This window comes from Rana temporaria, chromosome 8 (genome assembly GCF_905171775.1).
Source record: "Rana temporaria chromosome 8, aRanTem1.1, whole genome shotgun sequence".
NCBI lineage: Eukaryota > Metazoa > Chordata > Amphibia > Anura > Ranidae > Rana > Rana temporaria.
Genome location: NC_053496.1, coordinates 65,534,391 through 65,558,373, shown reverse-complemented (window position 1 = coordinate 65,558,373; position 23,983 = coordinate 65,534,391). Strand labels below are relative to the sequence as shown.

General features: G+C 44.8%; 1 protein-coding gene across 1 annotated transcript in view; it reads left to right on the top strand.

The window, feature by feature from the left end:
- The first annotated feature begins 1,613 nt into the window (after positions 1 to 1,613).
- FBXW4 (F-box and WD repeat domain containing 4) overlaps positions 1,614 to 23,983 on the top strand; it is a 247,251-nt gene continuing 224,881 nt past the window's right edge. Inside the window, exon 1 of the mRNA XM_040361932.1 lies at positions 1,614 to 1,955. Within this exon, the coding sequence (XP_040217866.1) occupies positions 1,657 to 1,955 (299 nt within the window). The 5' untranslated portion in view covers positions 1,614 to 1,656. The remainder of the gene's footprint in view (positions 1,956 to 23,983) is intronic.

Sequence of the window (23,983 nt, the reverse complement as noted above, 5' to 3'; positions counted from 1 at the left end):
ATAGGATTGAGTGTCGGGGGTGTCAATGGACATCCGTTGCTCCATAGAGAACAGTGGATGATCCGATCAGATGTGCCTAAAAAACTGTCAGGCAGAGCGATCAGTCCATCCATGTGAAAGGGGCCTTACACGTGTCCATTGTATACTCCTTTCAACTTCAGGGACAACATGTTTACTGAATACATCTCACCCACTTTCAGGTGCCATTGTAATAAGATAATCTGCTTTTCACTTCACCTGTCAGTGGTCATAATTTATGGCTGATCAGTGTACCTCTTCTCTGTCCCTTCATCAGTCATCGTCTCCCGTCCCTGGAAGTGTGGGTCGGCATGTCCCCTGTCCCTGCAAGCGTGGCTGGGTCTCCCCTGTCCCTGCAAGCGTGGCTGGGTCTCCCCTGTCCCTGCAAGCGTGGCTCGGTCTCCCCTGTCCCTGCAAGCGTGGCTCGGTCTCCCCTGTCCCTGCAAGCGTGGCTCGGTCTCCCCTGTCCCTGCAAGCGTGGCTCGGTCTCCCCTGTCCCTGCAAGCGTGGCTCGGTCTCCCCTGTCCCTGCAAGCGTGGCTCGGTCTCCCCTGTCCCTGCAAGCGTGGCTCGGTCTCCCCTGTCCCTGCAAGCGTGGCTCGGTCTCCCCTGTCCCTGCAAGCGTGGCTCGGTCTCCCCTGTCCCTGCAAGCGTGGCTCGGTCTCCCCTGTCCCTGCAAGCGTGGCTCGGTCTCCCCTGTCCCTGCAAGCGTGGCTCGGTCTGCCCTGTCCCTGCAAGCGTGGCTCGGTCTCCCCTGTCCCTGCAAGCGTGGCTCGGTCTGCCCTGTCCCTGCAAGCGTGGCTCGGTCTGCCCTGTCCCTGCAAGCGTGGCTCGGTCTGCCCTGTTCCTGGAAGCGTGGCTGGGTCTGCCCTGTCCCTGGAAGCGTGGCTGGGTCGCCCCTGACCCTGGAAGCGTGGCTGGGTCGCCCCTGACCCTGGAAGCGTGGCTGGGTCGCCCCTGACCCTGGAAGCGTGGCTGGGTCGCCCCTGACCCTGGAAGCGTGGCTGGGTCGCCCCTGACCCTGGAAGCGTGGCTGGGTCGCCCCTGTCCCTGGAAGCGTGGCTGGGTCGCCCCTGTCCCTGGAAGCGTGGCTGGGTCTCCCCTGTCCCTGGATGCGTGGCTGGGTCTCCCCTGTCCCTGGATGCGTGGCTGGGTCTCCCCTGTCCCTGGATGCGTGGCTGGGTGTCTCCTGTCCCTGGAAGTGTGGGTAGTTGTCCCCTGTCCCTGGAAGCGTGGCTGGGTGTCTCCTGTCCCTGGAAGCGTGGCTGTGTGTCCCCTGTCCCTGGAAGCGTGGCTGGGTGTCCCCTGTCATGTGGCTGGGTGTCCCCTGTCCCTGGAAGTGTGGCTGGGTGTCCCCTGTCCCTGGAAGTGTGGCTGGGTGTCTCCTGTCCCTGGAAGTGTGGCTGGGTGTCTCCTGTCCCTGGAAGTGTGGCTGGGTGTCTCCTGTCCCTGGAAGTGTGGCTGGGTGTCTCCTGTCCCTGGAAGTGTGGCTGGGTGTCTCCTGTCCCTGGAAGTGTGGCTGGGTGTCTCCTGTCCCTGGAAGTGTGGCTGGGTGTCTCCTGTCCCTGGAAGTGTGGCTGGGTGTCCCCTGTCCCTGGAAGCGTGGTTAGGTGTCTCCAGACTGGCTCTCCCCGGTCACATGACTCAGGCCCTGCCATGGCTCCCAGGCTCAGCTCCTATCAGTGACCCGAGTAGCAGTCATGGGAGAGCGGACAGTGCAGAGCTCACCTCACATCCAGAGCTGGCCATGGGTCCCCCCGTCCTTCTCCTACCAGAAGAGGTTCTCCTCCTTATCCTCTCCTACCTGGACCGCCAGGCCTTGGGGCGACTCGGACAGGCTTGCAGGAAACTCCGTCACTTCACCAGCCGGGACTCGGTATGGAGGAGGATAGCCCGGCGCGGCCTGAACACCGGCTTCCTACCGCACGGCGCAGACATGTGAGTCCCCCTCTCTTCCTTCACGCGCCGCACAGGCTCCGGCCTACCCCGCCGACACATCTACGTCACTTGCGTTGTCGCTAAGGCGGCGGGGTAGTCGAGTTCTATGAGATTCACGTAAGAAAGGAGCGTAAGAGGGCTATTCTGGAAGGCGGGTCTTCCTAGTGTGTGCTGTGGAGATACAAGTATAGTCAGCAGATGGCTTCTCAGTGCTTGTTTATTATTATTTATTTACAGCACAGAGTGTTTGACCGTCCTGCTGTGTGTGTAACACTATACACAGGTCCAGTACAAAAAAGTGATATGGAGGGGCTCGAGTGTGCTTTGGCTTGTTCCATAGAACAAACTGGAGCAGGAGGAAGGACCACTGAAATACTAGATACCATGGGGCAGATCCACAAAGAAATTACGCCGGCGTATCTACTGATACGCCGGCGTAATTTCAAAATTCCCGCGTCGTATCTTTGTTTTGTATCCACAAAACAAGATACGACGGCATCTCGGATGGATCCGACAGGCGTACATCTTCGTACGCCGTCGGATCCTAGGTGCAATATTTCAGCGGCCGCTAGGTGGCGTTTCCGTTGAAATCCGTGTCGAGTATGCAAATTAGCTATTTACAGCGATCCACGAACGTACGTCTGGCCGGCGCATTTTTTGTCCGTCGTTTGCATTCGGCTTTTTCCGGCGTATAGTTAAAGCTGCTATACTGAGGCGTACTCAATGTTAAGTATGGCCGTCCTTCCCGCGTACAATTTTGATTTTTTTACGTCATTTGCGTAAGTCGTTCGCGAATAGGAATTTGCGTAGAATGACGTCACCGTCGTAAGCATTGGGGGGTTCCGGTTTAATTTCGAGCATGCGCACTGGGATACCCCAGGGACGGCGCAAGCGCAGTTCCAAAAAAAACGTTGTTTACGTCGGGTCACAACGTATTAACATAAAACACGCCCCCATTACAGCCATTTGAATTCCGCGCCCTTACGCCGCGAGAGATACACTACGCCGCTGTAACTTATGGCGCGGATTCGTTGTGGATTTAATTTAAAAAAGATAAGTTACGGCGGCGTAGCGTATCTTAGATACGCTGCCCCCGGCGCAGATGTCTGTGGATCTGCCCCCATAGCTTGAGAGGTAGATTAGGTGACCCTATGATATCCGGCACCTCATCCCTGGTAAATGGAAAATGGTGGCAACAGGGTAATTAGGATTATAATGGTGCCCAAAAACAAAGAATACATAAGTTATATAAAATAAAAATGTATTACATAAAACAACAACAAATATAAGGTTCATTTAAATTAGCAGAGCATGATACAAATCATATTTCACCACTTCCATACCGGGCATTTTCACCCCTTCCTGCCCAGGCCAATTTTCAGCTTTCAGCGCTGTCACACTTTGAATGAGAATTGTGCGGTCATGCGACGTTGTACCCAAATTAATTTATTTTATTTTTTTCCCCCACAAATAGAGCTTTTTTTGGGGGGTATTTGATCACCTCTGCGGGTTTTAATGTTTTGCGCTATAAACAAATAAAGAGCGTAAATTTTGAAAAAAAAAACCACAATATTTATTCATTTTTGCTATAATAAATATCCCATTTTTTTTTTTTTTTTAAAACATTTTTTTTTCTCAGTTTAGGCCGATATGTATTCTTCTATATATTTTTGGTAAAAAAAAAAAACGCAATAAGCGTATATTGATTGGTTTGCGTTATAGTGTCTACAAAATAGGGGATAGAATTATGGCATTGTTATTATTTTTTTTTTTTACTAGTAATGGCGGTGATCTGCGATTTTTGTCAGGACTGCGATATTGCGGCGGATAGATCAGACACTTTTGACACTATTCTGGGACCATTCACATTTATACAACAAACAATGCTATAAATATGCACTGATTACTGTATAAATGTGACTATCAGGGAAGGGGTTAACACTAGGGGGCGATCAAGGGGTTAAATGTGTTCCCTAGGGAGTGATTCTAACTGTGGGGGGAGGAGACTGACTGGGGGAGATGACCGATCGGTGTCCCTATGTACAGGGGACACACCATCGGTCTCCTCTCCCTGACAAAACACAGAGATCCAGGTCCCTGCTCTGTGACAAGCAATCGCGGGTGCCCGGCGGACATCGCAGCCGCCGGGCACCTGCATCGGGTACCCAGTGATGCGGTGAGTGCGCGCGCGCTCTCCACACTGCAGGGAATCTCAGGACATCATATGACGTCCGCCCGGAGGGACGAAAGGTTCCTGCGGGTGTCATATGACTTTACGCCGGTGGGGAAGAGGTTAATGGTCACCGATATCTGTATATAGTAGGTGATCAATACTTGATGTCATATCCCAACATGTTTCACCAACAATGGCTTCCTCAGGGGATTTTTACGGACCACCAATATTCCATACAGCTCTAGTAATGAAAAGATAATTTACATATTAATAATTATTTATTATAGATACAGCAGATAACAACAATTATATATATTTAACTGCTTGCCGACTGCCGCACGAGTTTTTACGTTGACAGTTGTTGGCGTGACTCGATGTCCGCCGGTGTCCCGCGATCGGGTCACAGAGCTGAAGAACGGGGAGATGTCAGTGTAAACACAACATCTCCCCGTTCTTCCTAGTAACATATAACTGATCATCTGGTCCTTCTCAGACACATGCCCCCTAACAGTTAGAATCACTCCCTAGGAAACACTTAACCCCTTCAGCGCCCCCTACAGGTTAACCACTTCACTGCCAGTGTCATTTTCACAGTAAGCAATGCATTTTATAGCACTGATCGCTGTGAAAATGCCAATGGTCCCAAAAATGTGTCAAAAGTGTCCGATGTGTCCGCCATAATGTCGCAGTCACGAAAAAAATCACTGATCGCCGCCACTGATTTCTACTAGTAAAAAAAAAAAAAAAAAAAAAAAATTCTCAAAAACTATCCCCTATTTTGTAAACGCTATAACTTTTCTGCAAACAAATCAATAAACGTTTATTGCGATTTTTTTTTTTTATGTAGAAGAATGCGTATCGGCCTAAACTAAGGAAAACATTTATTTTTTTTTAGATATTTTTTGGGGATATTTATTATAGCAAAATTGTCGCTCTATTTTTGTTTAGCGCAGAAAATATAAACCACAGAGGTGATCAAATACCACCAAAAGAAAGCTCTTATTGTGGGAAAAAAAGGACGTCAATTTTGTTTGGGAGCCACGTCGCACGGCCGCGCAATTGTCAGTTAAAGCGACGCAGTGCCGAATCGCAAAAAAGGACCTGGTCTTTGACCACCCAAATGGTCCGAGGTTGAAGTGGTTAAATTAGGTATTTAAAGTAAACACGGGTTAACCTTAGTTACTATCATTCACTTTTCTAGACGAACAACCTTTTATTTCTTTTGTAGAACAACCCTATTGTGTGTCTCTTTTTTTCTGGTTTTTACATCCCATGCTTTTAAGTGATTAAAAGTCATGTGACATTTATTGGCAGATATGGAAGCCTATGTATATCTAAAGATGTTTTGATATGCACATCAGAGAACAATAAAAAGAAAATTCCGCGTGCATTATAAAAGAAACTTTGGAGCAAAGAAGAAATGGCCTAAAGTTTAGTTGGATTTGTAATTGTCTTGCCTAGTGTGGTTTTACTATTCTGGCTTTTATTTATTTATTTATTTATTTTTCCAGCTAGATTTGCAGAATCTATTTATAGTGAGATTATTAATGTCTGCCAGTGGAGTTGAGTTCAATAAACTATTAAAAAACTTCTTTCAACAAGTGATAGCGACCTAGGGTGGGATTAGTGTATAGAAAACAGTTTGTGACACCCGTTTTAATGCGTCATTGTTTTGACAAGGAGGTCACAAGGTCACGATATGTATGTTGATGGCGTCTCTGAAAGAGCGGGTGAAGTAAATCTTTTTCCTAACAATTATCCTGAATTTATTTGCAGCCATAATAACATTGTTATAGTACAAATGTACACAGTAACAATATTCTGCACTAAAAATAATTGGATGCTGTGTGTCTGCTAAAAACGACGTCTTAGATCATCTAAACGTTTAATTGTTATGCATAAGAACGAAGGATTCTAATATTGTATGTAAAAGAAAACTTTGGGTCATTTTAGTGATTTGAGAATCATTTAAAAATGGATGTGGCATATTAACCACTTAAGCCCCGGACCATTATGCAGCTAAAGGACCAGGTCTCTTTTTGTGATTCGGCACTGCGCCGCTTTAACTGACAATTGCACGGTCATGCGACATGAATACCAAACAAAATTTACATCCTTTTTTCCCACAAATAGAGCTTTCTTTTGGTGGTATTTGATCACCTCTGCGGTTTTTATTTTTAGCGCTATAAACAAAAATAGAGCAGCAATTTTGAAAAAAATGCAATTTTTTTTCTTTTTGCTATAGTAAATATCCCCAAAAAAGATATATAAAAAAATATTTTTCCTCAGTTTAGGCCGATATGTATTCTTCTACATATTTTCGGTAAAAAAAAATCGCAATAAGCGTTTTATTGATTGGTTTGCACAAAAGTTAGAGCGTCTACAAAATAGGGGATAGTTTTATGGCATTTTTATAATTTTTTTTTTTTACTTGTAATGGTGGCGATCAGCGATTCTTCTTTTTTTTTTTTTTTTTTTATCGTGACTGCGACATTATGGCGGACACATCAGACACTTTTGACACTATTTTGGGACAATTGTCATTTTTACAGCAAACAGTGCTATAAAAATGCACTGATTACTGTGAAAATTACACTGGCAGTGAAGGGGTTAACCTGTAGGGGGCGCTAGAGGGGTTAAGTGTTCCCTAATGTGTGTTTCTTACTGTAGGGGGCATGGCTGGGTGTGTGACGTCACTGATCGTCGTTCCCTATGACAGGGAACAGACGATCAGTGACAGGCTCACTAGGAAGCACAGGGAGAGGTTTGTTTACACTTACCTCTCCCCGTTCTTCCTCTCTGTGACCCGATCACAGGACACCGGCGGACATCATGTCACGCGCGACCACTGTCAACTTAAAAACTCGTGCGGTGGTCTCGCGGGGTTGATCACAGGACCGGGTCGCGAGCACGCCCCAAGGCTGGGCTTCTTAAAGGGGATGTACCTGTACATGCCCAGTCGTGCCATTCTGCCGACGTATTTAGTTGTGGGGCGGTCGTGGGGTGATACTGAAGTTTTCATTTTTTAAAAAATAACATGTTATGCTTACCTGCTCTGTGCAATGCTCTGAGCCTCCTCTTCTGGGGTCCCCCGTCGGTACTCTTGGCTCCTCCCCATTTCCCAATGCCTCCATAGCAAGCCACTTACTATGGGGCACTCGTGCAGACTCAATCCTGAGCCACACTGTATTCATCTATTGGCACACATTGTGGCTCAGCCCCGCCCTCCACCTTCTGCTCATAGGAGTTGATTGATAGCAGCAGGAACCAATTGCTGCCTCTGCTGCTGAGCCTCCTGTGAGAGAGAGGGAGAGAAGAGTAGCACTGCTGCAGACAGACACAGCGCTGGATCGAGATGAGGCTCGGGTAATAGGGCTTTTTTTCAGGGGGAACTTGGGGGAACTCAGTTCCACCACCTCTGGCCAAGACCCTTTGGTACCTGCTCATCACAATCACTTGTAAACACAGAAGTCTGGTTTCTGTGTTTACAAGTGACAGCTTTGTAACCCCCCTGAACTCTGCACTCTGTATGTAATGCAATTCTGGTATTTAATGCCCCTTTAAGACCCTTCTACTGTTTGTGAAATCTGAACGGGTCGTGGTTGAGTTCCTGCACCTATTTTCTGAGGAAAAAAAGCTCTGATATATATATATATAAAACAAACAAACATGTTCTGCTTACCTGCTCTGTGCAATGGTTTTGCACAGACCAGCCTCCTACCAAGTGCTCACTCGCAAGCAGCTGCGCAAGTGTCCATTTACACGCAGAGCATAACTTGGCCCCATCCCCACTCTCTCCTCATTGGCTCACTGGCTGTGATTGACAGTAGCAGGGGCCAATGGCTCCTGCTGCTGTCTCAGCCAATGGAGAGGGAGAAACATGGGAGAGTCAAAGGCTCCAATGCACACTGCTGGAGAAAAGTAAGTGGGGGGGGGGGGGGCGCTGCACACAGAAGATTTTTTGCCTGCATAAAACCTTGAGCCTTTACAGACACTTTAATGGAGAGAATGCATCATGGTTAAAAAATATATATATAATTTACATTCACAAATGCAGTAGACTTTTTTTTTTTTTTTGGGTAGGGATAACTATTATTATTATTTTTTTAGTTTTTTTATGTTGGTTATTAATACTCTGTAGTGTTTTTTTTTGGAATATACAGTATGTAATACTCTTGTAAAAGAATACAAAGCTCATTCATCTGAAAATAAATACAATTCCTATATTTAAATAAGCCACAGGTAAACACCAAGGGTGGCCACAGATAGCCCCATAATTACTAGTGATGCTCCAATTTAACACATCACTTGTATTAACGGGCCATTTCTGAAGCCCTAGGGGGTGATGAGTAGCTTCTCAGGGGGTTGGAGGGGCTCGTTATCACACAGGGAGATTTTCTAATTTGTTGTGAAATACTCATGCCACTGTCAACATCAGGCAAGAATCACACTTCTCAGAGCTGAAGCAACTTGTTCAATTATGGGCAAATTTCTCCCCAACCTGTCATTCTGTCATTCTCAAGAAGATTTCTACCTGCCTGTGCCTATTTACAACAAAAAACAAATGCATCTGTATTATATAGTGTACTACAATGGACAGAGATGAATGTATTGTGCATTGCAGGGCTGTGTTGTCAAAAAACATTTGTAGGTGTGTTCAGGGCCTATTCAGATTTTCTGGGCTGCCCTAATGCAGGGCCAGATCCACAGAGCGAGTACGCCGGGGTATCTACTGATACTCCGGCGTACTTTCAAATTTGCCGCGTCGTATCTTTAGTTTGAATCCTCAAACCAAGATACGACGGCATCTGGGTTCGATCCGACAGGCGTACGACTTCGGATCGTAGATGCAATACTTCGGCGTCCGCTGGGTGGAGTTTGCGTCGTTTTCCGTGTCGGGTATGCAAATTTGCTTTTTCTGACGATCCACGAACATACGCGCGGCCGTCGCATTCTCTTATGTCGTCTCTAGTCGGCTTTTTCCGGCGTATAGTTAAAGCTGGTATTTTGCGGTGTATACATAGACTTGCCATGTTAAGTATGGCCGTCGATCCCGCGTCAAAATTAGAATTTTTTTTTTTTGCGTAAGTCGTCCGTGAATAGGGATGGACGTAATTCACGTCTAAGTTAAAAAAAATTACGTTGTTGCGACGTCATTTAGCGCAATGCACGGCGGGAAATTTAGGGACGGCGCATGCGAATTTCATTCGCCGTGGGGACGCGCTTCATTTAAATGAAACACGCCCCCTACTCGCCCATTTGAATTACGCGCCGAGAGATACACTACGCCGCCGTAACTTACGGCGCAAATTCTTTGTGGATTCAAAGAATTAAAAAGTAAGTTACAGCGGCGTAGCGTATCTCACATATGCTGCGCCCATCTAAATGTATGTGGATCTGGCCCCCAAATTTTAGCACAGTGGTTTGAACAAGCCCGTTTTGTCCAGCCATGTTGCATAACATGTTAGGGCCACATTCACACTATATGCATTGGGGAGCCTTGCCCAGTTCAAGCTTCAATAAATAGACAAGGCAATCTGATGTGTGTTCTAATGTTTAATTTCACACCAAAGTGATGCAGGGGCGTGCGCTGAAAAGATGTAGGACAGGATGCAGGATACACAGTAAAGTGTCACAGTAACTTTTGCGATACAGCACTGTCTTATGCCGATTACACACGATCAGAATTTCCGACAAGAAAAGTTCGATGTGAGCTTTTGGTCGGAAATTCCGACCGTGGGTCAGGAAGGTCAGTGTTAAAGGGTCAGGTAGGTCAGTGTAGGGGTAAAGTAGGTCAGTGTAGGTAGTCCAGTGTAGGGATCAGGTAGGTCATATGAGCAGGACAAAGAGGGTGGAGTCAGGGGCAGAGCCATGGGCGTTGGCAAAATGAGGGTTCGCTTAAGGTGTCAAAAATCCTTGCACCAGTCCTGCCCACAATACTTAACAGACCCTTAGAGGTCTGCTATGTATTTTAGGGAACCTTTGTGATCTGTGCGCCATTTTTCCTTTTAAAAAAGAAGCAGGCAGGAGATGTCATTTGACAGCAATTCAAAACTCCTTTTCCCTTTTTTAAATGTCAGTGCTAAATAAATTCACTGCTTCCACCACATGGAATTAAAATAAATAAAAATAAAATGTTTTTGCATTGGTACATGTTACCCAGGGTAGTGCCCACTCCCCATGTCATATTTTTGACATCCCATTGCATATTAGCCCCAAAAGTGTGCATTTTTAATTTGACAGATTCAGCTCACATTGATTTCAGTGGAGTTTGGATTCGGTATCCAAACTTCTTTGCGTTCAACAAACCGAACCCAGTGCAGTTTGGCTCATCATTAGACTTATGCTACCTGCTAGCCTTTTGCAGCCTTGGTTTAACTTTTATTTATTCAGCAAAAATTTTAATAGAATTGCCTTCAGACTCAAAACATGCTTTCTGTTGAATGTCCTAAACCTACCTTGGTTTCCATCCTATGTCAGGTCCTCTCCTATGACATCACCATGCTTGCCAGAGTCCACTGCCCACTGAAGGCAGGGGGCTCCTGCAGCTCATATATACATATATGCAGTTATATACATTTGAAAAATGGCACAGCAGAGGGGCAAGTGTATAGAAGTCTCCAGGAGCATATTTAGTACTTACCATTCCTTTGCTTCCACACCTCTCTCTTTAATGCTTAGAGCCAAAAGAAATATCTGGAACTTTCAGGTTTTGGAGGGACATGTGTCTCGACGGCACTGGCCATAGCCTTGTAAAAGCTGCAAGTCTGACGACTTGTAATGCTAATCATGCATTAGTAAAATTAGTTTCAAAAGTTTTCGACTGTGGTGACAAGGATTGAAATTTTTTCTCAAATGAATTCAATTCTAACTGCGGTTTTAGTGTAGGAAAAATCATACATATTGTGGCAGAGCGAGGCTCTGTCCCAATGAAAATGATGTTGAAGTGGACACAGAGGGGCAGATCCACAGAGATCTGCACCGGAGCAGCGTATGGGAGATACGCTACGCCGCTGTAACTTACTTTTTTAAACTTCGAATCCACAAAGAATTTGCGCCTTAAGTTACGGCGGCGTAGTATATCTCTCGCGGCGTAAGGGCGCCTAATTCAAATCGGCGAGTAGGGGGCGTGTTTCATTTAAATGAAGCGCGTGCGAATGCGCCGTCCCTAAATTTCCCGCCGTGCATTGCGCTAAATGACGTTGCAAGGACGTCATATTTTTTAACATAGACGGGAATTACGTCCATCCCGATTCACGGACGACTTACGCAAAAAAAAAAAATAAATTCAAAATAAACGCGGGAACGACGGCCATACTTAACATGGCAGGTCTAACTATACGCAACAAAATACCAGCTTTAACTATACGCCGGAAAAAGCCGACTAGAGACGACGTAAGAGAATGCGACGGCCGCGCGTACGTTTGTGGATCGTCGGAAATAGCTAATTTGCATACTCGACGTGGTAAATGACGAGAACTCCACCCAGCGGACGCCAAAGTATTGCATCTAAGATCCGAAGGCGTACAAAGCCATACGCCTGTCGGATCTAACCCAGATGCCGTCGTACCTTGGTTTGAGGATTCAAACCAAAGATACGACGCAGAAACTCGCTCTGTGGATCTGCCCCAGAGTCTGCATATCGGCTGAATGCAGAGCTGCAGAGCTTAAATTTAAAAACGGAGAAAACTGCTCTGGCAGTTTTCTCGGATTTTTCTATTTCTACATCAGGTTCTGTGGCTTGGAAATCCTTCAGAGATATGGGTGAGACGGGATCTCCAACCCTGTGTCCAGGTTTTAAAGACAGCCTGCAAGCTGTGTGCCCAGGTGCACACAGCTCATATAATGAAGGGCTGGGGAGAGCAGATGAGGAGAGGAAGGTGGAGTGTGTGCAGATGGCTGCTGGTGTCTCTGTGTTGTGACAGACGCTGTGTGCGGACAGACGCTGTATGCGTTGAAGGGCTTCGGAGCCGTGTGCATCCAGGACCTTGGGTCTGGAGGAGCTGCTGGTTTAAGGGACCAGTACCTATGGCAGCAGTGCCCTTAACGTTATATGCCTGTTTGGTGTCGACTCACTACACGAATACGCATCTACCACAAGAGTTAAGCACCCCCAATACTACAATATACAGTTGTGCTCATAAGTTTACCCTGGCAGAATTTATGATTTCTTGGCCATTTTTCAGAGAATATGAATGATAACACAAAAACTTTTCTTTCACTCTTGGTTAGTGTTTGGCTGAAGCCATTTATTATCAATCAACTGTGTTTACTCTTTTTAAATCCTAATGACAACAGAAACTACCCAAATGACCCTGATCAAAAGTTTACATACCCCAGTTCTTAATACCGTGTATTGCCCCCTTTAACATCAATGACAGCTTAAAGTCTTTTGTGGTATTTGTGGATGAGGCCTTTATCTTCTCAGATGGTAAAGCCTCCGGTTCCTGTAACTTCTTGGGCTGTCTTGCATGAACTGCACATTTGAGATCCACCCAGAGTGGCTCAATGATAATGAGGTCAGGAGACTGAGATGGTCACTCCAGAACCTTCACTTTATTCTTCTGTAGCCAATGACAGGTCGACTTGGCCTCGTGTTTTGGACCATTGTCATGTTGGAATGTCCAAGTACGTCTCATGCGCAGCTTCCTGGCTGATGAATGCAAATGTTCCACCAGTATTTTTTGATAACATACTGCATTCATCTTGCCATCAATTTTGACCAAATTTCCTGTGCCTTTGTTGCTCACACATCCCCAAAACATCAGCGATCCACCTCCGTGTTTCACAGTAGGAGTGGTGGACCTTTCATCATAGGCCTTGTTGACTCCTCTCCAAATGTAGTCTTTATAGTTGTGGCCAAAAAGCAAAATTTTGGTCTCGCACCTCCAAATGACTTTGTGCCAGAAGGTTTGAGGCTTGTCTCTGTGCTGTTTGGCATATTGTACGTGGGATACTTTGTGGCATTTGCGTAGTAATGGCTTTCTTCTGGCGACTCGATCATGCAGCCCATCTTTCTTCAAGTGCCTCCTTATTGTGCATCTTTTTTTTTTAAATCAACAATGTCATACATATAACTGTCATGAAGAGAGAAACAAACGGTATAACATACATTCGTAATGACGTCCTATCTGTACCAAGAATGTCACCAATCGCAATCAATGCGCATTACAATGCAATGTACAGTGCCAAATAATAAATGTAGACAGTGTTAATCTGGGTCGAGAATCATATCCTAACAGGGAGAACCTTAGAATTGAAACTACCACCTAAACAATAAAAACCTAAGCATACAGAGGAGAAGAAAGGGAAAAAAAGAGAGAGAGAGAGAAAAAGAGAAAAAAGGGGATGAGGGTGAAAGAGAGAAAGATAAAGGGGGAGAAGGACAGTCCACCATCTATTCCATGAGAACTGGCAGCATTTTTCACAAAATAGATCGAATATCCTTACATCACAGGGTATTATTGTGCATCTTGAAACAGCCACACCACATGTTTTCAGAGAGTCCTGTATTTCACCTGAAGTTATTTGTGGGTTTTTCTTTGCATCCCAAACAATTTTCCTGGCAGTAGAGGCTGAGATTTTTGTTGGTCTAGCTGCCCATGGATTGGCTTCAACAGAATCCCTAATTTTCCACTTCTTGATTAGAGTTTGAACACTGCTGATTGGCATTCTCAATCCTTTGGATATCTTTTTATATACCTTTCCTGTTTTATACAGTTCAACTACCTTTTCCGGCAGATCCTTTGACAATTCTTTTGCTTTCCCCATGACTCCAGAAACGTCAGTGCAGCACTGGATGAAAGATGCAATGGTCTGTCAGGAGTCCAGAAACTCATTGACCTTTTATACACACTAATTACAAGCAAACAGATCACAGGTGTGGATGGTTACCTTTAATAGCCGTTCAAAACCCATGAGCACAACTGTACATAATCATACACAAAATCATACGTATTGTGTAAGTTCTTTGCACAAAATAAACCTGTTTAATACATCTGGTATTCCATTCAAATATCAGGCCTCGATGAAATTTTAAAGAGCTTTTGAACAAAATTCGTTTACTCAACAATGGCAAGATTGAATGTTCTGATGAATGATTTTTCAGAGCTTCCATACAAACATTCATACAAAATTCTACTGTGTATTGCCAGCTTAACTTATAGACCTTTCTGTTTACTTGCATTGGGGGAGTGAAAGAAAGGTGAGTATGTAGGTCTATGGAGGCCTACTTGGGCAAAGTACAGATTGACCTTAAAGCTGAGTTAAAGGTAAGGCCCCTTTCACATATGCTGTCCGATCAGGTCAGTTTTTCAGACCTGATCGGACCCTCCAGTTTTTTCCTATGGAGCAGCAGGTGTCAGCAGACACATGTCTTATGACACCCTCCACCATCCAATCCTGTCCACCAAAAACAAACAGATGGTGGTCCTATTCCCTATCCGTCCGGTGGATCGGATCAGATAGCATCGGATGGAAATGTAACGGCCATCCATTTCCATCTGAGCGCCTGATAGAGGAGAGTGGGACTGTGTCACTATCCGCTCTGCATAGTGGAGAGGAAACGGACCTGTGATCCGCCTGCTCAGCAGGGATTAGTGAAGAGATCCCTGCTGAGCAAGTGGATTCCGCTAAGTGAAGACGCCGTGTGAAAGGGGCCTACGTTTTTTTTTTTTTTTTACCTCCATGCAATTTTTCTTTGACAATAGATTAAATATTATTTTCTCAGTCTGCAAAGTTTGTCCAAATTGTGAGTCAGCCAATAGTAATTTTGACCATTGCAGACAGTTACAGTGACATAGCATTTATTTTAACATGCATGGCACCTGCACAGAATTGGTTGCTCAGTCCATATTTTCACAATGTTTTTTTGTTACCTTGAACAGGATGAAAAACGTAAATGTAATTTTGCATCATTTGTGGCCCAGTCGAGATAACTGTTATAATGCTTACCACATGAGTTAATAAAAAGAGGTTTATTTTATATTTAAAATAGTCTTGCACGGCAGGAAATATCCCATCTTAGCAAGCACTTAAAACAGTTTACAGGGGGAAACTTGTCTACATCCCACCTTCCCCAGTATGGTAAGTGCAAATCCTCCTTTTCTCTCTTCAGAACTTGTAAAGCAGAAATCTCCTGTTTTTCATATCAAAATTAACCAGACTCCAAAAGTTGTTATTTAAATTCCATAATGTGACCTCCAGTAGATTTAGAACAGACATGCCGATAACTAAGACTGTTTATGAACTTGTTCAGGAAACGTCTGCACACATTCATATAGGTTTGGAAATGTGGTCTTCATTGAAGCTGACGTAAAGTGTTCAGAAAAAAAATTCTCTGCATTAGAAACTTGTAGACAGGTATGCTACCATTTAAGAGGGTTGTCATTCTTCTAGATGCTTTACTAACTAGTGACTCGCTGACCCAGAACAAACATGTGCGTGCAAGTTGTCTGGTTACTTCATATTCACATACTTCTTTATAGACCAGTCACTTTCTGTGTAGTATAGCAAGGATGAGGATGATGGTCCTCCAAATCCCAACTCTGGGTTAGGGTACACCTCCCTCAGTCAGTTTTAAGAACATTTCCTTATACAATCCTTTTGTATGTACTCTGGTAGGTCATGTGACAAGCATGGTCCTCATTTTCTGATGTCAAGTGGTGGATGGCCCTGAATGCTGCAAAGAACATTTCTCATGTAGTGACATAGGCTGTGTCATCTGCAGCAATCTCTTTTGAAACCAGACCAGTGCGTCCATGACACATGAATCTTCTTGTGTGGTCATATTGAAAACAGAGACCCTCCAATTTAGTATTCCATTTAAGAAAGGACATAGTAAGACTTATGTAGCACTACCCCCGTAGGAGCTGCTGGTTTAGATTTTGGGTTTTGCACGTTGCCTCTAAGTTCGTTGTCCAGGGAGGAAAGTCTGTAGAAATTGCAATGTACACACAAGATGTAATACATTCAACTGTTTGGTTTTATTTTTGCTGCATAAAACTTGTGAAGGAAATAGAGAGTATAGAGAGAAGGGGAAGGTTCAGGTACGCGGTACAGCTTGCACAAAAAGTATCTAAAGTTCCAGTATTCATCACTCACTCCTGAGTGGGTATTGCTCACTCGGATAGACCCCTCTCACATGGCCTAGCAGCCGTAATGATGCACGGAGAGTATGGATACAGCCTCTGCCACAGACCGTCTGAGAACAAAAGATGGATAGTCGGGGAATCCTCTGCCACAGGATTTCAGTCCCAAACTTCCTGCCTTACAGCAAAAGAGCCTTTAAGCCGATACGGTGAACTGTAAGTCAAATTGAATAGTGGATCCTTTATTTAACTATCCCGAGACATCAGCTTGCCTTGCTTGGTCTCCTCCAGGGCAGGTCCTCCCCTGGTTTCCTTTGTTAAGAAGCTTCCCCCGCTTGGATGGACAGCTTGGGATCCCTTCTAGAACCATAGGCCCCAGCCAGCATAGCTGGGCCTACATGATAGGAACACAGCCTCGGACCAACGCAGTCCCCGGGGCTGAAATCACACGCACGCACCTCGCGCCAGGAGGGCCATGATGGTGTCTGCCCCTTAAGTATACCTTACCAGCATGCACAGCGGGACACCACTCCCAGTGGGCTGCTGCCGAGAAGGGTCACTTAACACACCATGGTTCGCCCGAGTTCCAACAGGGAACACTTCTATCAAACACAACCATAGCTAATTTCCATGAAAAATTTGTAAAGTCTGAGCCCAACTATGGGCTCAGACACCCCCTAAATTTCTAGTAGCGCCCCAGTCATTGGGAGCCCGGTGCTACACTTACATAATTTTCTAAAGTTCATGAGGAGGAAACAACCAACAATAAAATGAACAAAAATGCTTTCAGTCACGGTGTATATTAGTCAATGGGCAGGGTGCAAAATGGAAGCTTCAGTTTAAAGGATAGCAGGCAAATTAATTTTTCTCCAAAGTGGGTTTAAAGTGGATGTAAACCCCCTCACATATACCCAGTGAAGTGAGCAGCCTCAGATGATACCCAGGGATGAAAACAAATCTCCCTATATAAGTTTTACATGTATATCTTCTATCTTCATCTTACTATATTCTTTAGAATTCTTACATCGGGTAAGAATTTTCACTTCCTCAGTCTGCACTGGATTGGATTACACTGGGGGCAGCTGATTGGAGAAAATCCAGACACCCACCCTTTACATTGGTAGAAGAATGAAAATGCTTTCACAGCTCTGCTCTGAGATGGCAGGCTGACTGCTAATCTATTTGTAGCACCCCCCCCCCCCCCCCCCCGACACACACTTCTATCTCCCATCTCGGAGAATGTGTGAGAAGTTATCAGGCTGATAACAGAGCAACGGAGCAAGAAACAGCTATGGCACATAGTGCTTTGGAGAGAGATAAGAAAACACTGCAGGCTCGGTTCACACTGGATGCCAATGCAGCTCCCAGCAGTGGTCCTGTGCCTCCTGGTTCACCATTTCAGGTCTGATTTCAGCCCTAATTTTTAGCTGAATAAGGACCAAAAGATCCGCCGGAGCCGCATCGGAGATATGTGAACCGTCTCCATAATGACTGCGACATTATGGCGGACACTACGGACAATTTTGACACATTTTTGGGACCATTGTCATTTTCACAGCAAAAAATGCATTTAAAATGCATTGTTTATTGTAAAAATGACAATTGCAGTTTGGGAGTTAACCACAGGTGGCGCTAATGGGGTTATGTTTGACCTCAAGTGTGTTTACAACTGTAGGGGGGTGTGGCTGTAGGTGTGACGTCATCGATTGTGTCCCCCTATAAAAGAGATCACACGATGATGATGCCACAGTGAAAAACGGGGAAGCTGTGTTTACACACAGCTGTCCCCGTTCTTCAGTTTCGGGGACTCCAGCGGAGATCGGGTCCGCGAGTCCCGCGGCCGAGGTCACGGAGCTTCGGACCGGGTCGCAGGTGCACGCCCGCGACCCACGGCTGGGCATTATACAATCACGTACAGGTACTTGATTGTGCCCAGCCGTGCCATTCTGCCGACGTATATCGGCGTTAGGTGGTCCTTAAGTGGTTAAAGTGGAACTTTACCCATAACAACTTAATAAAAAAATAACATTCTTTAGCAAGGAACATGCATTCTTGCTACCAAAATGACCGTGTTCTGTAAACTGCATCCAGCACAGTTCCTGTTACTTCTTGCTGGAGGCTGCCATTTTGGTGAAGCCCAAAGCCCCAGCAGTAAATCATAAAGCAGAATTAAACCCATCAATTTACTGGTTTCACAAAACAGTTATCTTTAATGCTGAGATTTCTGTCACATTTGTGTACTCAACCAAACTGATTCTGCTTTAAGGCTGTCAGCAGATCGGCCTCTACAAACTCGGCAGTGCCTAAAAATGGAGAGCAACTGAGGATATGCAGAGCAGTGTGTTATTGGATTTTAAACTGTATAGGTGCTTATTTTTAATGTTTTACATAGCTATACCTGAAAAAGGGGCCAGCCTGATGTGATCTAGCAGGACTTAATTTTATGACTAAAGTTCCACTTTAACCACCTGCCGACCAGCCGGCGTCATTATACTGCAGCAGGTCGGCGCGATCCAGCAAACCGTTGTAGCTGTACATCAGTTCCTTTAAGCAGGATAGCAGGTGCACACACCCGCTGCACAGCGGGGGTACTGATGCTTGTGACCGGTGGTCGCGATGACCACCGACCACGAGCACTCGCTAGCACGAGAGGCAGAACAGGGACGTGTGTCAACCGCAGGGATGATAAAATATCGCCAAAAGAAAGATATATTTGTGGGAAAAAAAGGACGTAAATTTTGTTTGGTACAACAGTCGCACGACCGCAGAATTGTCAGTTAAAGCGACACAGTGCCGTATCACAAAAAATGGCCTGGTCATTGAGCAGCCAATTCTTCCGGGGCTGAAGTGGTTAAAGAAACACTTATCAAGAACTACTTTTCAGACTGCTCACATAAATAAAAAAAATGCTTCCCTTGCTATATCAATTTAATCATGCCTTCTGTAACTGCAACATAGTTTTACCAGCCTCTGACACTTCTGGAAAAGCTGCACTTCCTCTCTACTTCCCTGCATCTCGCCCATCAGGGTGTCTGCTTGCTGCCTGTGAAGCCTTCAGCGCTCTTGTCAGCGGGGGAGTTTTTCCACCTGTCCCATGCGTTAAAACTCACTGCCACCACTGATAATGTGTCCCACATGCAGCTCTAGGCTTTGGAAGCTTCCTAGGCAGCAGCCAAATGATTTGCTATAGCAAGATCAGCCAATTTCAAACATTAAGCCTAGATTCCCACTAGAATGCAGTGCGGGAAAACCCACGATCCGTGCGCGTTTCCTGCTCTGCATTTAGACCGTACTTTCCTTGCGATCTGCAAAGTGTGTTAGTGCAATCGTAACAACACCCCAAACGCAGTTTGCAAACACACACGGTACCAAATGCGATTTGGTTGCAGTGTGATTCCAAAATTGGCGTATGCACGACCTTGGTGCGATGCAGTGTGATTTGAGCCTATTCAAAATGAATGGGCTCTAATTGCACCACACTGAATCGTATATATGCAGTTCATATTGTGAACTGAGGCTATACAGTATGTATGTGAGCAGCCTAAAAAGTGTTACCTGGTGATGGTGGCTTTTTAAGGCTACAGTTGCATAGGTTCAGGGGTTAAGATACATTTTGGATTCTAATATAAATCATATTTTGAGTTTATCGCTACCTCTAAAGAAAATTTGTGGCATCAATTCTGTATGATTTTCCTTCATGACTTTTAAAATCCCATTTGACAATTCCGAGTTAAGAGATATACAATAAAACTTATAGTTAACATTCCCCTATTTCCTAGTTTCCTTTTTTCCCCTTTTTTGGTCCCAATATCCTTCCTTTTATACCATTTTTTTTTTTGTACATCCCTCCTTAATAAATAAATACATTCTACTTTATAGTCACTTAAAAGAGAAGTATGGGTTTGGTTTATACTTACCTAGGTGAATGCAGCATCGGTCCGATGCTGCATCTTTCCCCCGACACCTCTACACTGAGAACTGAGCGATCGAACACCGCCGATCACTCTGTTCTGACAGCTCCCTGAGCAGAGAGATGCAGACTGTTAGCCACAGCTCTCTGCTCTGTCCCCTCTTACTAATTGGAGCGCTTGGCCGTGGAAGGATGGGGGCGGCCTGCTCAGTCTCTCAGTGGCTCGTTGAGAGGTTAAGTCGGGTGTCAGTCCAGACACCTGGCGGATCCAGACTTTATTTTTGCAATGACGCGATGTCTGAACTGATTCCTGCAACATCAGCAGAGAGCGGACTTCAGCCTGCTCTCTGCTGAAAACGGGTCACAGGAGTGCAAAACAAATTGCTCTCCTGTGATCCATAGGTGAAGGACAGCCAAACGAACTCCGGGTGGACTTCTTTAAATAATTCCACAGGCCAATAATACATTCATCAAGAAGTTGTTTTGTCTGATTCTTTTTATGCAGCTGATCATGTTGTTGATAGCAGGGCAAATTACTAAATGGGAAGTTTGTACATTTTTTCAAATGCAAAATCTTTACTGGGTTGTACTGATCTCGAACATTATTGAGGTAAATGGTGGTCATGGTGGAGTCTGTAATGTACAATATAGTGTACAATCATTACACCCCCAGCCCGATTTTGCCCCAGTACAATCATTACACCCCCCTCAGCTCAGTCTGTCCCCCAATACAATAATTACACCACCCCAGCTCAGTCTGTCTCCTATACAATAATAACACCCCCCCCCAGCTCAGTCTGTCCCCTATAAAAATAATTATGCCCCCCAGTTCAGTCTGTCTCCTATACAATAATGACACCCTGCAGTTCAGTTTGCCCCTAATACAAAAATCACACCTCCCAGCTCAGTCCTCCTTCCCCAAGAATGCCAAACCTGCCACCCGACAGCTGCCTGCAGCTCCAGCAACAGGATCTGTGTGTGACAGTGTGAGTCACAGAGGAATCATATGATAGGAGCTGAAGGCACTGACAGGCTGCAGCATCTCAGACTTGTCTGCCTGCTGGGGGCGCATCACACACATTGCACCCATGGATGATACGCCACTGAGTGCGCCTGATGTATTTTTTCTTCACTTCCTGCATGTCAAATCTTTTAGGGCTATAAGAACCCAAGTCTAATCAGACTTGCTGATTTTGTCCTCTCATGTGGCCTATGAGTAGTGTCCTCTCATGTGGCCTATGAGTAGGGATGGAAGTCGTTGTAATTCAAGACATAATCCAATGCATTTTATTTCTGTGCTGCCCCATTTACAGGAACTATATAGGTCTACCATCTTAAGCCTACAACAGGCTTAGGCAACCTTTGCAGTATAGCTGTGGTAAAACTGCAAATCCCATCACTACTCTGCCTCTATAAGTCATAACTTTGAAAGGGGAACTTCCCCAAAGCTTAGTGAATGTGGTACACTTTCACTTTAAAAGACTAGCTATCCATGTGCAAGGCACAATTCCTCCCAATGACACCAACAATTGGGCAAAATTACACCAATGATGGAGCACAAGTCCTCCCACCGAGACCGATGGGGCACACCACAGAAAGAGCACCTTCCTCCTAATAGTACCAACAATTGGGCCCAATGACACCAACAATGGGGGACAATTCCTCCCACTGACGCCATTGATGGGACACAATTCCTCATAATGACACCAAAGATGGGGCATTATTTATTTTCACTGAAGTCTGGACCTTTTCTACTCCCAATGCCACAGTCTGGCCCTCCTAAATTCCAAGGGACAGTAAACTGGCCCCCCGTTTAGAAAGTTTGGAGACCCCTGGTGTAAATCAATGTCTAACAACAGCTGGAATATTCCTTGTCTTTAAACTTACTGCAAGAGAACTGCTTTAGTAGAGAAATGCAGATGATAATGACAAGGTGTTTTCAGTTTTAAGAAATTCATACTCCTCAGCCCCTCCAAGTTATTTTCATCTATTTTTGTGCTCGGCAGATCCCATTCATCATAGATTTTTTCTCTTACATTGTACCTGAGTTTCTTTATTTTTATCAACTGTCTTTTCCCAGCTGCACTTGACAAGCTATGGGACCAGCCAACTTCCATTATTAATGATGCGATCTTCTTCATAATACATAGGAAAAGTTTCCTTTTTTAATTTGTATTTCCTTTTGGAAGATGAGATGTATGATGAAGAGGTCTCTTGTTTGCTGGGGCCAAGTCTTCCTGGAAAGTGTTTTCTCCAGTTAGACAGTAAGCAGGACATATCATAGATAAAAACGATAATTTCATAACAACAATGGAAGCTTTGTCTCTGAAATTTACTGCTAATGCAGCTGGCGTCTGCGGTTTTGCACCCCAAGTGTTCTACAGAGTTTTGGCGCACCTTACTCCCAAGATGAGCACTGTAGTTTAGGCTCCAAATGACCTAATTTTGCTTATCTTTGCCAAATGTTATACCAGTCTGGACTGAGAAAGAAACATAAAATATAATGTTCTGGCAGCAGTAAGGGCTAAAAAAAATGAATGGGGCAAAGGTAGGTGGGGTTTAATGTAAAATGTATAGGTGAATTCACACTCAAGGGATTTGTTTTCCCACATACCACGAATTTCATAATTCAAAAAGTGTTAACGATAACTCTGTACTGCCTGTCATCTCTCATAGCAGTAAAGCTGACAGATGTGTGCTTGCTATTTGGTTGGCGTCTTTTCTGCTACACAATGTTGTGCTTTACACAAAGTTTTAAAGCAACTCCAGGCATTCGCATTAAAATAGATGAAATACTCCCAGTTTTGACTTTTTCTGACCATCATGTGTAGCCTGGCCATACCAAGACTACAGGCCTGGTGACGTGCCCTTTTGCCAATTACACTGCCAGGCCTGGATGTATGTTATAAAGGTAAATAGGAAATGGCACCAATAATAAATAAAAACATTTAAATAAATATATAGAGCTATAAAATTATGGACAACTAATAAACGTATGATAAAGGTGAAATGGCGCAACTACAGTATATCCAAAATACCAAAAATTATAATAAGTGAAAAATATGTGTCAGCAAATAATCGAAAGTCTCTGTATAAAATGTGAAACAAAGTAGTAAATCAGGTCTTCTAAAAACTCCCAACACCGTGCTTCCTAAAAGTGCAATGTGCTTCAATCAAAGTGCTTCACCCAAAGTGCCAAATAATTGTGCTCACCAGATTTCCAAGGCCATAAAATGACCACCAGACATATAAAGGAGATCTTTCCTCCGTGGATGTTACCTCCTTTAGACTCCACACAGGCTATAATCACTGATTCCAGATAGTGGCAATACTTCTCTTCAATCAATTTTAAATGTGAGGTAACATTCTTCAATCGGCATAACCACATACATCCATGGCCCCTTTACTATCCAATCTGCAAGGATGTGGCTCCAGCAAAATGAGCCACAAAGAGGCAATAATAGTGTAATACAGTCTTTTAATTCTATAAAATCACTTACACAACTTGTAGCTTGTGTCAGATATAGCAGGTTAAACAGCGCAGCTTGAGGGAAGGCATAGGTGCCTCAGCTGTTTCAATGGGGGCGGGGAGCTCCTGTACCTTGCGTGCCAAGCTTCACTCTCAATGCATTTCACGCTCGTGCGCGCGTCATCAGGGCTGGATGTATGCTTACACTAGGCTGGACAATTTGTGGTCGCCCTGGCAACTGAAAAAAAGCTCTCTGGTGACTGGGTCATTGAGAACTATACCTGTTGGGAAGGTAGACACAGAAATGCCAGCATTGCATGAGAACTTACCAACTATTGTGACTGTTTTGACAGCCAGCATTGCACGAGAGCCAAGTCCTGCTGGGGA